This window comes from Pseudomyrmex gracilis, unplaced genomic scaffold (genome assembly GCF_002006095.1).
Source record: "Pseudomyrmex gracilis isolate BER0280 unplaced genomic scaffold, ASM200609v1 scaffold_67, whole genome shotgun sequence".
NCBI lineage: Eukaryota > Metazoa > Arthropoda > Insecta > Hymenoptera > Formicidae > Pseudomyrmex > Pseudomyrmex gracilis.
Window position 1 is genome coordinate 388,092 of NW_018020651.1, and position 15,557 is coordinate 403,648.

The following is a 15,557-nucleotide window of genomic DNA, read 5'->3' on the forward strand; positions in this document are numbered from 1 at the left end:
TCTAAATGATATATATATATGTAAAATATTGTTTATTATTTATAAACAAATGGTCAAGACACATGTGTGCAATGCCGTTGTAGAATTACATCGAATTTTCGAGCTGGTACATACTACATTTACCGCGAAAATGTAAGGATTGATTTTCGGCCGTTCGAGAGAAATTGCCGATCGTTTATGAAACTGCCTGAAATACGATATGTCTATCGGTACGTCATTCGGTAACGGTGCTGTATAAAGCGCCACGGCACTTGTTGATGATACAAAATTGCAAAAAGTAAAATGTAATCGACTTACATCGATGACAATGACAATCGTAACAATTCTATTTGTTATGTAGATTGTCATATCGTGCGTAAAAGATCTGGCTATTGTTTTGATTGTTTTGAAAGATGATTACACGCTGGAAGGTTAACAAAGCGTCATATTCTTACGCACACACTATTGCCCGAAATATAATAATTATTACTATTAATTATGTACACATGCGCTATGTGGAACTGAATTAGAAAAAATAATATCGTAAGATGAAGTATGATTATATCGATACAAAGAGTTTTGCATCATATTGACAAAAGAAGTTTTTTAAGTTGTTGCATTATTTAATCTTATATATGTATATATATATATAGAGACATATCGTATGATCTCTAAATTATGTTATAAATTATTACACTGATGCAAAATTTATCAACTGACATAATTTAACCACATCTTACAATCATAATAGAGAAAAAGTTGATTGACCTCTGCAGCCCGTATCCGGCGCGAGAAACGTATATCTCTCTTAAATATTTAAATATAATTTTTTTCTAAAAACTTAAATATTTAAATCTAAGTTAAAATTAAATATCTCACTTAAGCGCATATAGTAAACACAAGTATAATAATCGTCAGTTACTTGAAGTAGTTTAGCATTTTCTTCTTCATGTTACAAATATCGTGATATTATTGCTTCTTATCGCTCAAATACTAGATTTATCACGATTGGAATCGTTTGTATAGAAATACAACCTGGCGAGAGATATCTTTATACGTTTCCTTTTCTTATGTCTCCGGCTGCCGCTCTTTCGGTCTATCACAATTTAGTTGTCCGCGATGGTAATGTTGGACGTTGCTGTAGTTAATTGTGCGTTGTCCGATACGGTCGAATATTACAAAGCAGGAAATGGATCGCAAAATCCGCATTCTGTACAGCATTTCTGTGAAACATAATTTTGATTATTAGAGCTATGACTGAAACTCAATATTATAATCTATGTGGAATCTTGTTTATACTAATAGACACACTCACATACATAGAACATGAGAGAGAGAGAGAGAGAAAAGGAAAAAAAAAGAAAAAAAGAACCCAAAAAATATTTTGGAGATTTTTTTGTAAATTTTTAAAAAGCTCTTGTTTTTTTATAAAGTTAGTTTGCGTACCATTGGATTCATATCAATGACCGCGTGTTCGTCATGTAATCGATATAGCGAGTGATTAGTCAAAACACTGTGTCGATTCAAATCGTGTCGAGGTAGTCTCCGATCTTTTATTTGCCAGGACGACATTCTAATATTTGCTCCTAAATTTAATATATCACGTCCATTGTACATTACGCGGAGTTCATTCATCTGAAAGGAGAATTCTTCGTCTTTTTTTTGCACATATATAAAATACATATATTGTTACTTAATGCGAAAGAAATGACAGATGTAGCACTATTGAAATCGGTCTTCTTAAAAACGTTCCGTGTGTCGGAAAATAAAAAAATATTTTTTTATTTTGCAAGTTTCCGAACTATTTGAATGTTGTGTTTACCTTTTCTTGAGTCTTGCACGATATCCTGATAGGAGTTTCTGGCCTCGACGAAATTGGCGTTAATTCTACTGACGCTGGACGCGATTCATTGGACGTTACGAGACTGCTGATACCGCTGGACTCGCTTCCGGCACTCGGAGAGTCCCGTCCGGAATCGGGAAGATTTCTCAAGTTCTGTTCGCACGCGATGTTAAGAAGCCTCGCATTTAATGAGGAAAAGTGCTCTGGATTAAGTCCGAATAATGGAAACGCAACTGCCAGTGCCATTTTTCCTCAGTGCAATTTTTGATGTATTTCTTCCTAATGAATGTCTCGATCTAAATCACACGATTATATTATAGAACAGAGTCTTCCAACTCGCGCACGTGCGGTTTGTACGTGCGGCCATAAGATTTCTATGCGGTCATGTGATCAATTGGAAAGCTCTGTTATAGAAGATGGATTCGTGATATCGATTTTTACGTGATTTTTAGTCACATGAAATTCAATTTTTAGTCACGTAAAACTTACATTGCACTTACACACACTTTCCGATTTAGTTGTTTAAGATTTAGAAACAAGTCAAATCCGCGTTTTTACACTTGTAAAACAAAGTCAAAGCAACGGAGAGTTATTCTATTTTATATAATATTTATAATCTCTGAATATGGAAGAAATTTGTTGAGGACAAAAATTGTTGCATTGAAAAATTATATACATCTTATTTCTTATAAGTAAATTTTTATGCATGCGTTTAATATTACCTGAGCCAATGGAGCTGCTTTAATCGTTGTAGACCGTTACAACGTCAACCGACAACTGAAAGTGTATCTGCTTGAATATCTGTCTATATCACATCTAGCAACCTATAGATGTTTCTTTTCGTGATGATAAACATGACCTTCGAACGTTCAAACAGTGAAGAAAATTGATGTACTTTGCTATATATATGTTATCGATTAAAACATTTAAAATTAAATACTCAGAATATTGAGAAATTATAGATTTCATACAAAAATACGTACTTTAAATATGTTTAAAGAACTACTTAGAAAAATCACAAGTAAATTTATTTTTACAATTTTTGTGTATTTGAAGATACACTAACTATAAGAAACATAAATAGAAAAAGAATAAATAAGAATGTGTGGTAATAATAAAATAAGAAGATAGTTAAACTTAAATATTTAAACTTTTATACATATTATTTGCATTACAGGTTTTCTTTTGAAATTGTTTGACTAAAAACAAAATGTTATTTTACAATCCTGAGAACTCTTCTTTACCGACGTAAAGTTGGTAACGTTATTCACGGTTGGTATAAGCAGTTTACTGCATGCGCTGTGATAAATGCAGACATATTTTACTGTTCTGAAGAAATCTACTTTACCGACTGTAATTAGTTTGCTTTTTCTTTACAATTAAAGTTTTCTCTTGTGTAACCGTAACATTTCTTATTAACATTTAAAAGATAAGAGAGTTTAAATGTACTGTTAATAATATTAAACTATTTAGATGATATATTAAATATTGTTTAATATTATAAGAATTAAAACAATATGTCTCTTACCATACGTTGCACATAGAATCTACTTATGGTAACTGCCGAGTTTTGATGTCGATTCCTTTAAGTTGTTTCTTTATACGAATGAATTTACTCATCATACCACTAGAGTGCCGTTGAGTTGAATGTGCATTATATATATAATTAAAAGTTTAATTATTTGATATTTTGCAATTATTTGAACGTGTATGATTAATTAATTTAATTTATCTTTTGATCAAACTTGAAGCAGATTGTAAAAATATTTTTAATAGAACATTATTTTAATTATATGTGATCAAGCCTTCTCGTAAGCGCTTACTGAAACATCATGTTCTTTATAAATTATATTTTTACGTATGATTGCAAGGTGGTTCGGTGCTACTAAGGTATCATCTGAGTACTCGTTTTCCGGCACCTCAGGCATCCAGAACACAAAGAGGGGACGGATTGCGATGTTGTGTGTGTGTTGATAAAAAGTCTGTGTCTGATTTGTTCCTCGACTGTTCTACTCTCGTTAGATTTTCGGTGCTCTCAAGAGAGGACGGTTTTGTGAAGAATCCAGCCAGGTTAATCGTGTGATGGAATGTTGGAGCTTGTTATTCTAGTTAAAACGTTTAAAAGAGAGAGAGAATACACTTGCTGGAAACAGAGAGAAGAAAGAAGCAACATTATAAATAATTGCGTAAGGTGTGCAGTTAAAATCATAAAAGAGACGAATGTATATTATTATTACTATGAATTAAAAAGGAGGGGAGATAGTGTATATATATTGTGTCCTGGACTTTATATAACGCCTTGATTTAAATAAATCCTCTCCTTTCTTCGTTATGCTTAAGTTTGCTTGTTTGGAAAATCACAAGAATGTGCGCGCACGCCAAGGAAGATTCTACTTTAGAGATATGAATAAGATAATTGTAAGACAGTGTAGGAAAAAGAAGAAGACAACAAAAGAAGATTATATGTACAAAAGAGTTTGTTACATATATATTTATATAAATATATATAATATGGTACGCATACGCGCTTAATGTATCATAAGACACATGTTTATAGAAGAAAGACGAAATAAATAAAAGTCGAGTTATTTATCAATATAACTCTCTCAACGTAAACTGTCAGAAAAAGAATTAGTTAGAAGTGAAAATTTGCGTTAGAATTAATTACTAGAGATAATTCCTGTATATAAAGTTCAAAATTTTCTTCTCGCGCTTTCTCGTAGACTCTCTTTCGATGAATAACTTACCTTCGGCAGAGGAAAGAAGAAAACAGAGAAAGAAGGTTTACATCATACAAAGAAGCGCGGTATAGGAAGACTAACCTTATACAAGACACTACCTTTAAAAACACTATCAAAAAAGTAAACCTTCTAATACAGATAAAGACACTCCGGCCTTACCGTGTCTTCTACTTCCGTACTCTGCCAAATGGGGTAAAGAGAATTTCTAAAATGAAACTCCCCTTGTGGTGTAAGGTTCAACCGTGTGCCTTAATTTCCACATACAAAAGATGTATGTGTAATACACATGGTCTAACACATGTGAAAGAAACAGCGGCGGGGTGATGTTTTCAAATGCAGTCCGGCAAGGTCTGGACACCCCCGCCGGCTGACAGCGACAAACACACACCCTTCACCACAACAACACACTATACCTATATTCTTCATGAAACATGGCATGGAACAAAGTATGGTATCTATACGATTCTTGAGTGGATTTCAACATAACCACGAGTGGTATCTGTGGGTCTTCTAGAGAGCCGAATTCAATCAAGGAGTGAGAAGACAGACTGCAGAAGTCGTGTTGGGATTTCTTGCAAACTTAAGTAGCGACATCAACCACCTTTTTGCATTAATAAACACGAATAAAATGATTTTTATTTTACATGTTTACTTTGCTTTTACGTTTGAATGTAAAAATACTGAAAACAGAATTTTGTGAATATTTATATTATAAATATATATGTATAATATTTATATTATAAATATATATGTATACGATAAAATATATGTTCACTTTGCCACACAAAAGAAGGCTTAGAACGTTTCTATTTATTAAAATAACTATCGTAATAGCACGTGCAAATCGAAAATATATTTTGCTAATGGCTTCTTCAAACTCTATAACACTGTGGTGTTATCATGAAACGTTCATTAATTGTAAATAGTTATTTTTTTGTAACTTTTATTATATTAATAATATGTTTATATGTGCACATATATACGTATTAATCTCACATATAAGTTTAGTCTTTTGCAACATATAAAAAACTTAATTTATGTGAGACAGTAAGAGTCCTACATTACCGACTTAGAACTGGTTCTAAGTTTCATGGTGCGCCGATAGAGAGCTATCCTTACCGCATATATACATTGAATATATAGAATACTTTAAAAAGAATTTTTCAAAACTTTCAATTGTAATGAAAATACTAGATATTTTTAGTTTATATTTAATCTATAATTACGTATATTTAAATTAACTTTATAATTACAATTAAAAAATGTTTCATTTAATTTGTATTATTTGAGTACATATAATTTGCACAAGAGATTTTGAATTTTATTAGCTTTTCATACGTAATACGAGTGCAATTAATAATAAGACAGAAATAGAAAGTGCATCTCAATTTAATTATATAACATTTATAATCAATATCTTTATGATTTGTCTTTTGAAATTTATATTGTATAGCTTTCTTTCTTTATCGAATTTCCCTCTAGTTACTTTTGTGAAATAATTGAAATTGAACTATAATTTCTCTGTTATCTATGAGAATATTAAAAAGCGACATAAACAAAAACTTGTTTTATTCTTTTATGAAAGAAATATATTTGAAAGATTAACTTTTTTGAGAGATTAACTTTCTTAAGAAAATTTCATTATATAATTATTCATTATATAAATTGGCTGCTGTGCAAATTACATTCTGTATGTACTTACTATATAGATGCGTTGTCAGCTCTTTCTAGTATACCGGGCGGACGTTACGCGCGGCATTACATCACATCGCATCACATCGCGTCGCATCGCATCGCGCGACCCATCCGGTGGCCCTAGCAACGCACATGCGCCCTTCTTGGACTCTCGCCTCTCCGGTTTCTCTCTCCGGATGGTTAGGGATTGGCCCGGAGTAACACCCCCTTATAATGGGTTCACCCGTCCGCGTCGAGTGCCAGAAAGAGAAAAAGAGAGAGAGAGAATATGTGTACGTGTGTGTGAGAGAGACAGAAAGAGAGAGGAGAGAGAGAGAGAGAGAGAGAGAGAGAGAGAGAGAGAGAAGTGGAGAGACAGAGAAAGATAGAGAGAGAAGGAAAGAAGAGACAGAGATGGTCGAAACGAGGGAGAGACGTAATTCCGTGGTAGCGAGAGAGGAGTGAGAAAATCGGACGAGAGCGCTCTCGCTCTCTACGGCGGCTGCGAGGACCACGCGCGAGAGGGAAGAGGGCAACGGAAGCCATATTGATTTCCCTATGTTTCCCCGTGTTGTTACTATAGCGCCGAGCGAGGGTGCGAGGAGTAGGCAGGTACTACCCTCCTCGACAGCCACCCCGTTCTTCTAACTGTCGGTTGTCTGGCGAGAGAGACTGTGCTGTACTCGGCGCGGCTAGGCGTGCGTATATTCTGTTTCTGATCTCTCTCTTTCTTTCTCTCTCTCATTCTTTTTCTCTTATTTCTTTATCTACTCGCCTCTTTTCTCTCTCTGTCGTGCCATTTTTTCCTCGCGACCTCTGTGTCTCGCGCGCCAAGTATCGTCTACTATTTTTCTCATTGTCTATTGTGTTATATCGTGACCGCCAATTCTGATCAGAATGTTTTTAAAGATTTAAAATATCATCGCAATGTGCTAGAAAAATACGTCTTATTTTAATATTTTTACGATCACGCGCATACACAAATCTACAGCGAATTTTTAATTTTGAAAACTTTTCGAGTGTAAATCTGAAAGTTTTGTTAAAAGTCTTTAAATATATGGGAGAGACAACAAAGCAAAAGAAATTTTGTTTTGCATAGAACGAAATTATAATTGAATATATATTATCCTAAATAATCAAATATAGATTTTTTTTTTTCATTTGCTGCGCGTGTTAGTTTTTGAACATCGCGTGATTTATAAACAGGATGTTACAGTTATAAACTGCTGCTTTATCCAGGTTTCTCGGCTACAAGTTTCCGAACACGAAACACCACTGCGAGACGCGATTCGCTCATTAACGATAGACATCGTTCATCATTTCGTGCCATAACATCGTTCGTGGTCATGCGTGAATCGGACGTAACGTTTTCCCCTAACTCCGCGGAACAACTCCCACGAGCAGACGGTATCCAGGGCATAACCTGGGTGGTCCGATATCAGCTGCACAACTTCCCAAACGCGTCGCGCATTTTCCTGCGTTTTCCTAGCGCAATGTCCTAGTGGTCTTTCCCCGGGGTCACGAAACAGAGAGAAAGAGGGAAGAGGGTTGTATGTTGGCACAAGGGAGACGACGACTCGTGCGGTTGTTACCTAGTGATGCATGGCTCGGTAATAGCTACAATACAACCAGCTTACAAGAGGGGTTCCGCTACCATGCCGCTCTCGGCGACTTGAGATTTATTGCCTCCGGGTGGATCGCGGATTCCCAGATTCCCGGTTTGCTCTTATAAATGACTCCTATTAATTGACCGCGCGATTGTAGACAAGGAAAAAGGGCCGCGCCCCCGACTACACAAGGGCACCTGATACATTTTCACGCGAGTGATTCCGCGATACAGGTGATAAATTTTTTGCATTCGTAACAACGATATGAGAAAATAAAAAAATACAGGTTGCGACCTCGCATTTCTGTTAAATTATTAAATTAAATTAAAGTCCCTAAAAGAGAGAAACCTTGTGTGTTAATAGATTACAATGGCCCACGTAAAAATCGGGATTTTCATTTAAATCGTGACGTGTCAATTCTAAGGAAAATCAACAATTTGAGAAATTTTTGCAATGTTGACTTAACTCGCGCAGAATTGCCAACCACCCACTCCGCACGTTCATTTTGCAATCGCTTTCAAATTTGTCGCGGTAATCCACTGTTTGCGTACTTATACGCGATTCTCATACACGTGACAAGAGAGAGAAAGAGAGAGAGAAAAACATAATTTACTCCTCGATGTCAGACAGAATTTTCCGCAGCTGAAATTACTGCTTTCATCGGAACCGCGGTCAATTTAGCCTGCAAACTTCCCGACACACGGGAGGAGTTCGTAAGAGCGACATTCGAGCTGAGCTGAATGGCGGCGACCTCCACGCCGTGGGTGTTCTCCGTCGTTTCTTTTTTACCTCTCTCTCTCTCTCTCTCTCCTGGAGCGCGACGCACGATCACTCGGATTTTAAAATGCCAATCAGAAGGGGCTGAAAAAGTACTGAAAGCGAAGAATATTCGATATCACACTGGACTCGTGCCACGGTCACGTGTCTGACGCGCGGGAACAATGAGAACTAGACACACTCGCCTAGCACGAGCGCGGCACCCTCAACGCAAGCTGCCACCTATATAACGAGAGATCTCGGCACTATTAAACGTGTCCTAATGCGTTTAATGGCGAGTTCTCGTGCGAGGCGATATGATCGAGAGGATAGCGTGGGTGGGCTTCATGTCAAAACATACTCATCTGAATCACACGCGATCTCGCGAAATCGGAGATACGTTGGAGTTTTTTTTCTATAAAAGCCAAAAACTTGTATAAATTTATATGTATAAAATATATAATACATATTATAAATAAGTGTGTTTGTGTGTGTGTATGTGTTAAGTTATACGTAACATTTTCCATGATAATTTGATTATACCGAACAATGCGTAGCATATTTGTAGCTTTCCGAGCGAATCACGATTGCTCGCGCGAGGTGTCTCGACTCGTGAAATTAATGTAAAATCATGCGGGCTTTTCTTCGTCGACTGGATATGTGGACCTACGCTGGCGGTGTGTAATAACGTAAGACCGAAGGTCGCAGGTAACAGAGAGATCGCCTCTCTCGCGCACCCTCATAACATGTAAAACACCGGGATTACGGGATAATAACCAGGGAACGCTGGTGTTTGTAAACTTTACAGTTCGCCGATCTGCCGTACATATCTAACCTTGTCGGGTAGTTAGAGCGGTTCGCAATATGCGGGTGAAAATTCTACATTCGCGAGGATTATGAGTCGCGACTGTATAAATGCTAAAAACGCATCACACACACACACACACACACACCCGCGGGAGAGTATTAAATTACTAAAATGCAATAATACCGTATTGTGTGTTATATTTTTTTGTGTATTTTTTAACATGCGCGTGTTTTTAAACTATTCTTTCTAAAAATATATAAAACGATTACGTTATACGTACGTAAACATTGCGTAAGAGTGTCACAAAATTATGACAAGTTTATTATTAATGCACATTATTGACTGCACGCGTGATGTACTAGTAAATTTTCTTTCTGTCAAAAGTTTTTCTCAAAGAATTATAAGGATCTCGCGCTTTTTAATAAAAAAAAAAAAAAAACAAGTATTCAAGACTTTTATGCAATATTTTTTCGTAAAAGAAATTCTTACGCAAACCGTGCGTAGTTAATAATCGAGTTCTCGAGCCGGCTTGTCGCAAAAACGTGCCGAGATAACGGAGCGCTAATGAAACGTTATGGTGGATCACGGGGTGGCGAGTCTCGCACGTAATTCCCGCTGGCCGAAGACCACGCCAGAGTGGACACGAGGGATTCTGCCGTAGGGTCTACCACCCGTGGCTTTAATATCGCTTTATTAACCCACTTTGGACGCGGGCCCGATTTCTCGTCTGGATCCTATCCCCCCCGAACGTGAAACCTTACATAACGCCGAATTGTTAAACGAAAGAAGGGAAACATGTGGCGAAGTTTTAGTGCAATAAATGACGCGCATAATGGCTTCACGATAGCAAATCTGTTGGTGAAGTTGCGCAATTTGTTCATTATTTTTTTTGTTTCCTCTGAGTTTATCAGGGAGTGGGTTTCATTGTTGTTGCAAAGTGGTTGTAAGAATTTTGTGTAAGATCTGTTTACATGATACATATAATATCTAGCAGAGAGTGCAATCACAGAAATTTTTTTATTGCCGGCAATCTTGCGAAACGAGAGGTTCTCGAATCTTTTGCATGCCTGACTTACGCGGAAGCCCGGCTTAACGGACCAAATTCGACTTCCCTCGTAACGAACAAACTTGGCAGATGTCGATGTTCAAATATGGTTTTAGTTTCTTGCAATTATACTCTCTGCTGAATCAAACGGCCGCGTAACGTCGCTTCTTGATGAGAGCGTCACAATTCTCGCTAATGCGAGAATTTATTTATTCGATTGCGCGATGACTCTTTGCGAAACCTATCGCTCGCGAAATATAAATGTATTCCGCGTAATTTTAGCGAGAACACACGTGTCTCTTGACGCGAATGTGAGAAAAGCTTAGCGGAATAGACAGAGAAAAAAATGTAGATCTTGCCGGAACCCCGAGTAAAAGGCACCCTTTTAATCCGCGCTCGCCGACTGTGCCTCCCCGATAGACGGGAGATTATCACGGGGGTATCATACGGGGGCCTCTCGAGAGCGCGAGCGTCGGTAAGGGTGAGCGAGGGGGAAAGGAGGAAGAGGAAGAGGAATGTGGAGAGGAGCCGAAGGAAGAGGGAGGACCCCATAGTATACCGATGGCCAGAAGTAGGGTTCCCGTGGCGCGAAGCACCGCCAAATCCACCGCAAATGCCATCGAGTACTTCTTGGTCGTACGTGAGCGCAAGGGCGACCACGAGAGCACGTGGTACTTGAACCAGTTGGGGACCACTGAGAGTGGCCGACCGAATGTCGGCTGCGTGCACGTGGTGGAGTTGGGCGAAATAGCTCGCGAAAAAAAAAAAAAGAAAAAATGAATGCGTGCTCTATGCGCTCGTACGGCAAACAAGCCACCGCTCCGTGTATCGGTAAGAGCTTGTGCGCGATTTTCTTATTCCACAAGAGAGCACTGCACTCGTATCAAAAATAATATTTTCTCTATACAGCAATTATATCGTAAAATGTTGTGCCCGCACGTTGCAACTATCGCGTCTATCTTTCTTCTCAATTTGAAATCTGCTTGTTGTTTTTATCGGATGTAATTTTTCTGTTATTTTATTTGCATCATGTGTATCTTCGTTTTAAATCTTCATATCATGTTAAATACATTTTCATCCTAGATTAGAGGAAAACAGCCAAAACATGCACGAATGAATATCGCGATATTTAATTTAGTGAAAGTAAAAGCTGATATGTTTGCTTAGTGTTTTTTTTTTTCGCTTCAACAGTAGTAGTAAATATTTTATTCAATGCAAACGCGTTTGCTTAAATCAACTACAATTTAACTTTCTGCAACACGGCGATAATCTGAAATGAAATCGCTTAACTGAAATTAGCTAATCCAGATTACAAGTGACCGATTAAAATTGAGCGTGGACGGTCACGTGACTGTTTTCAAAACTATTTGCTCCTCTTCTCTCTCCTTCTTCTCTCCTCTCCTCTCTCGAATTGTGATTTTCAGGTCACTACACTTCCACTTTTATCGACTGTTCTCGGTTATAAGGGAGGCGTGCAGTAGCGCGTTGTCGTCGCGTGCTTTCGGAATTCGGAGTTGTTCAGTGGACGTTGTCGTCATCCGTCGTCGATGGCGAAATATGTATAAACAATATATACATTTATATATCAACATATATACACGCATCGGCGCGTATCGCTCCGACGGACTTCACGAGGGTCGGCGAGGGTGACGTCAGGAGGGGATGGGATGGAGCCGGTTTGTAACAAAATCAATAGAGGGGTGGCGCGCGAGAGGACACACGGGGGTGAGTAAAGCGGCAGAGAAGGGGGATAGAAGGGTGAACAGGCCGGCGCAGGAAGAGGGTGGCTCGTGCGGAGGTGGTTCGGCAAGCGCAAGCGCACTCGGAAGACTCCGAGGGTGGGTGTACGGGAGAGAGGGTGAAGGAAGACAAAACCACCCCGCCGCCGGCTACTCCCACCCTCTGGACGAGGCGACGGACTGCGATGGAGTGCTTCCATCCTCCACCTCCTCCTCTTCCTCTTCCTCCTGCTCCTGCTCTTCCGTCGTCGTTCTCCCTTCACCTTCCGCGTCCCTACGCTCCAACTCCCCCCTACCTTCTCTGCCGCCTACTTCGAGTCTATAGAACAGCTCTTGCTAACCTGAAACTCTCGGGGGTGATGCGCGTCTCCCGGAATGGTACGTGCTGCCATCGTCGCTGCTGCGGTGAACCTCGGAACAGTGTGATCTCGGGCATTTTGTTTCAACGAGAGCATCGGCCTAGAGATATTCCACGATTTCGCGATCAGTAGTTCAAGAAGAGCTAGCAATATTGGAACTTGCACCAATTTCGTCAAAAACGCGATATTCGTTACATCTTACATTTTCTATAAACGCTAACGCGCTAATTTCCAATCATTCAAAAGCTAAGAACCGACATTTGTTTATCATGGAATATTCGATTATTAATGCGCGTATTTAAATGATCTGAAAAATATCACACGCACCAGACATCTGCGATAACGTGTTACATTTCACGCGGTTTACGCTCGTCAGTATTATAGCTACAATTCTAGACGCGTGATAAATCTTTTTACTCAAGAACAGTACCGCCATTTTAGCGAGACGAAACGACGCTGTCTTGGTCTGATAAATCGTTCAAGACGGGGGACGTCGCGCGACGGTGGAACGTCGTTTGCAAACACTAATAAAGTGCCATTCTTCCGCCACTCGGTTCGTCTCTCACCCTCCGGTGGCGCGCGCGGTTGCTCGCGCGTATTGTCGCGCCGCCATAAGTGCGCTATGCGTGCCACGCGTGCGTGCGTGCGTGCACGCATTATTTCACGCGGGGGCGTCGAAAAACGTATTTACCGTTCCCGGCGGGACGAGCGCCTTGATTTGTCGCCGAAAATCAGGCGAGGGTAGAATCAAGGGTCGCGATAAAAGCATTAGCTGCCCGCTTAAGTGTTTTTCCAACTTGTTCAACTCTGTTGTCTCTCTCTTCTGTCTCTTCCTACTGCCGTCCCTCCACCCTCGGTCCCTCTTTCTGTCATCCGATGTTGTTGTACGAGGGACGTCGCCGTTCTGATATCGACAGGTCTGGCGTGTCTTCACGTCCTTAGCATTTTCCGCTCTCTTCTCTTCTTCCACGAAATCGTCCAGCAGAAGCATCGCGAGAAAACTGACCGGAGCTTTTGACATTTTCAATCAATAATCGATTTGATTACTGCTCGATTACGTTCGAGCGAGTATATTTCGTCGCGAACGTGAACTTTGACATAATTGACCGGCGACATCTAATTGTGCCGATGGTGAGACCAGTGATATTAAGAGGTCAGTGGTAAAATCGATTTTAAAGGTCATCCTTCCCCAATCAGACCAACTGCAAAAGGTTAATCCGACGAACCGATGTTGAATCGATTTTTATATTAATTGATTTTTTTCATACCGGCAATATTTATACATGAAACGGTTACTCTAAGATTTAATCTCATTTAACTGATAATATAACAAATAATAACGTAAAAATTACATATAACACACAAGAACTTGCAACAATAATTCATTTTCGAATTGCATTTTATTAATTAGATATATTTTATTTACACGCATTTTTCTGTATCTATAGTATGGTCGTGAATATATCAATAATCTAAAAATCTATCAGACTTTTGCCGGGTTTGTCGATTGTTCTCAAAATAGCGAGTCAATGAGAGCAAAGGTATGGACGCGACACAAATGATGGCCGACAGACGGTGAAAGCGACGGCGTAATAATCCGAACAGTGGCAAACAGACGTAGATAAAAGTAAGTGAAAGAGAAAGGAGGAGGAGATAAAAGTCTAGAGGGAAAGAGAACGATGGGCAGACGGAGATAGGGACATCGTCTGACAAAGGACGACAGAATCTCTTTGTTCTCGTGGCTCAACGGCTTCACTTCGTGGCCGCGATGTTTTGTCAAGGTCACTCTCATTCACTCCCTATGCCAGTAGCCCGTTTTCATCCCTCTCCCCCCTCCCCCGTTTTAGATTCAATGTCGTCATTTGTGCGTTCTTACTTTTTTGTTTTTTTGTTTTTTTTTGTTTTTTTGTTTTTTTTTTGTTTTTTTGTTTTAATTCTGATATAGCGATCTGCGTTACCACGTCAGGTTTGTATTCAAATACGGCAAGTTTCTTCGCAATCAAATTGACTTCAATTATATATCGCGTTCATATGCTTACGTTCAGCTTACTTGTAACGTATGTAAGTTTTTGTTACATTACACGTGTTTTGCTCCGTAATACGAACGTTTAAGCTGGTCGAATTGAATAGCGAAGGACGTATAATGCAAACAAAACATAATGCTATAACAAGTCATCGAATAATATCGATATTATTCTTTATGACAAACTCTTAGGTAATTTGTACTGTAAATAAACGCGGCAGGTAGGGATACACTATTTCAATGGGTCAAAAAATACTTTGTTGACTTTGCACTTTGTGAAATATAATGTAGCTCGTTGCTTCCGTATGGTCATTCGGGGCAAGCTTCTTTCGAAGTCTCTCAATGGCGATTTTGGTCTGCGGTGTATGAATGGTATTTCTTGACTCCTTCGAAAGAATCTTTTTCAGGTTTTTTTTTTGTCTCGCTGCTTTTCGAGATCGTCGATTTTCTTTCTTTCCCTCATTCTGGACCATTTAATAACTGAATATCTGTGTGTTGAGTGAAATGATGGCCTATATTCTTGCTTCACTTTTATGGGGATAAATGCGTTGATTTATTTATGATCTATGGTACACGCAACGTGAATTACACGCTTTAAACGTGCGTTTAGTGACACGTCTGTCGACAAAAGCAAGGTGAGAAAACGTGTCATTGTGTTTTGATTTAAGTATAATCTCTCTCGTTGTTTTTGTTTTTTTTTGGTTTTTTAATAGTTTGTTTATATATGGTATTGTTACTCTCATTAGCAAAACTTTTCCGGAAAATAACAAACTTTCTCCCTATTTCTTTCTTTATCTTTCGCTGTTCTCCATGTTTCACGTTCGTACTAGATTTTACGCGTGGTGGACCAACGATCTCTATTGTCGGTCTGGGCCACGGTGAGTGGAGAAATCGGGCGCGGGAGAGGAAGAATTGTCGCACTGTGGAACCGAATCCCCTGCCGACAACTCGAAAGGAAATGAGGTGCCCCCGACACGACCTAT

General features: G+C 39.0%; 2 protein-coding genes across 3 annotated transcripts in view; one reads left to right on the forward strand and one right to left on the reverse strand.

The window, feature by feature from the left end:
- The window catches only part of LOC109854486 (transcription factor Sox-3-A-like), a 277,431-nt gene that overhangs the window by 27,819 nt on the left and 234,055 nt on the right, over positions 1–15,557 (forward strand). The gene's annotated exons all lie outside the window — the stretch shown is intronic.
- Positions 8–2,627, reverse strand: LOC109854488. Of its 2 annotated transcripts, none has more exons than XM_020427606.1 (4): positions 2,545–2,627; positions 1,802–2,101; positions 1,426–1,614; positions 8–1,202 (listed from the first exon to the last, which is right to left on the reverse strand). In XM_020427606.1, the coding sequence occupies exons 2-4, from the start codon at positions 2,066–2,068 to the stop codon at positions 1,155–1,157; spliced, it is 504 nt and encodes a 167-aa protein (XP_020283195.1). In that variant the 5' UTR covers positions 2,069–2,101; positions 2,545–2,627; the 3' UTR covers positions 8–1,154. The 2 variants fall into 2 exon arrangements, with proteins under 2 accessions (XP_020283195.1, XP_020283194.1); XM_020427605.1 differs by having other exon boundaries at positions 1,802–2,118; positions 2,545–2,597.

Bases quoted from the DNA above. Each gene is read 5' to 3' on its own strand.
- LOC109854488 (XM_020427606.1), bottom strand. From the start codon at position 2,068: ATGGCACTGGCAGTTGCGTTTCCATTATTCGGACTTAATCCAGAGCAC. The intron at 1,615-1,801 runs GTAAACACAACA...TTCTCCTTTCAG, and splicing joins CGTGCAAGACTCAAGAAAAG to ATGAATGAACTCCGCGTAAT. The intron at 1,203-1,425 runs GTACGCAAACTA...TATGTTTCACAG, and splicing joins TCATTGATATGAATCCAATG to AAATGCTGTACAGAATGCGG.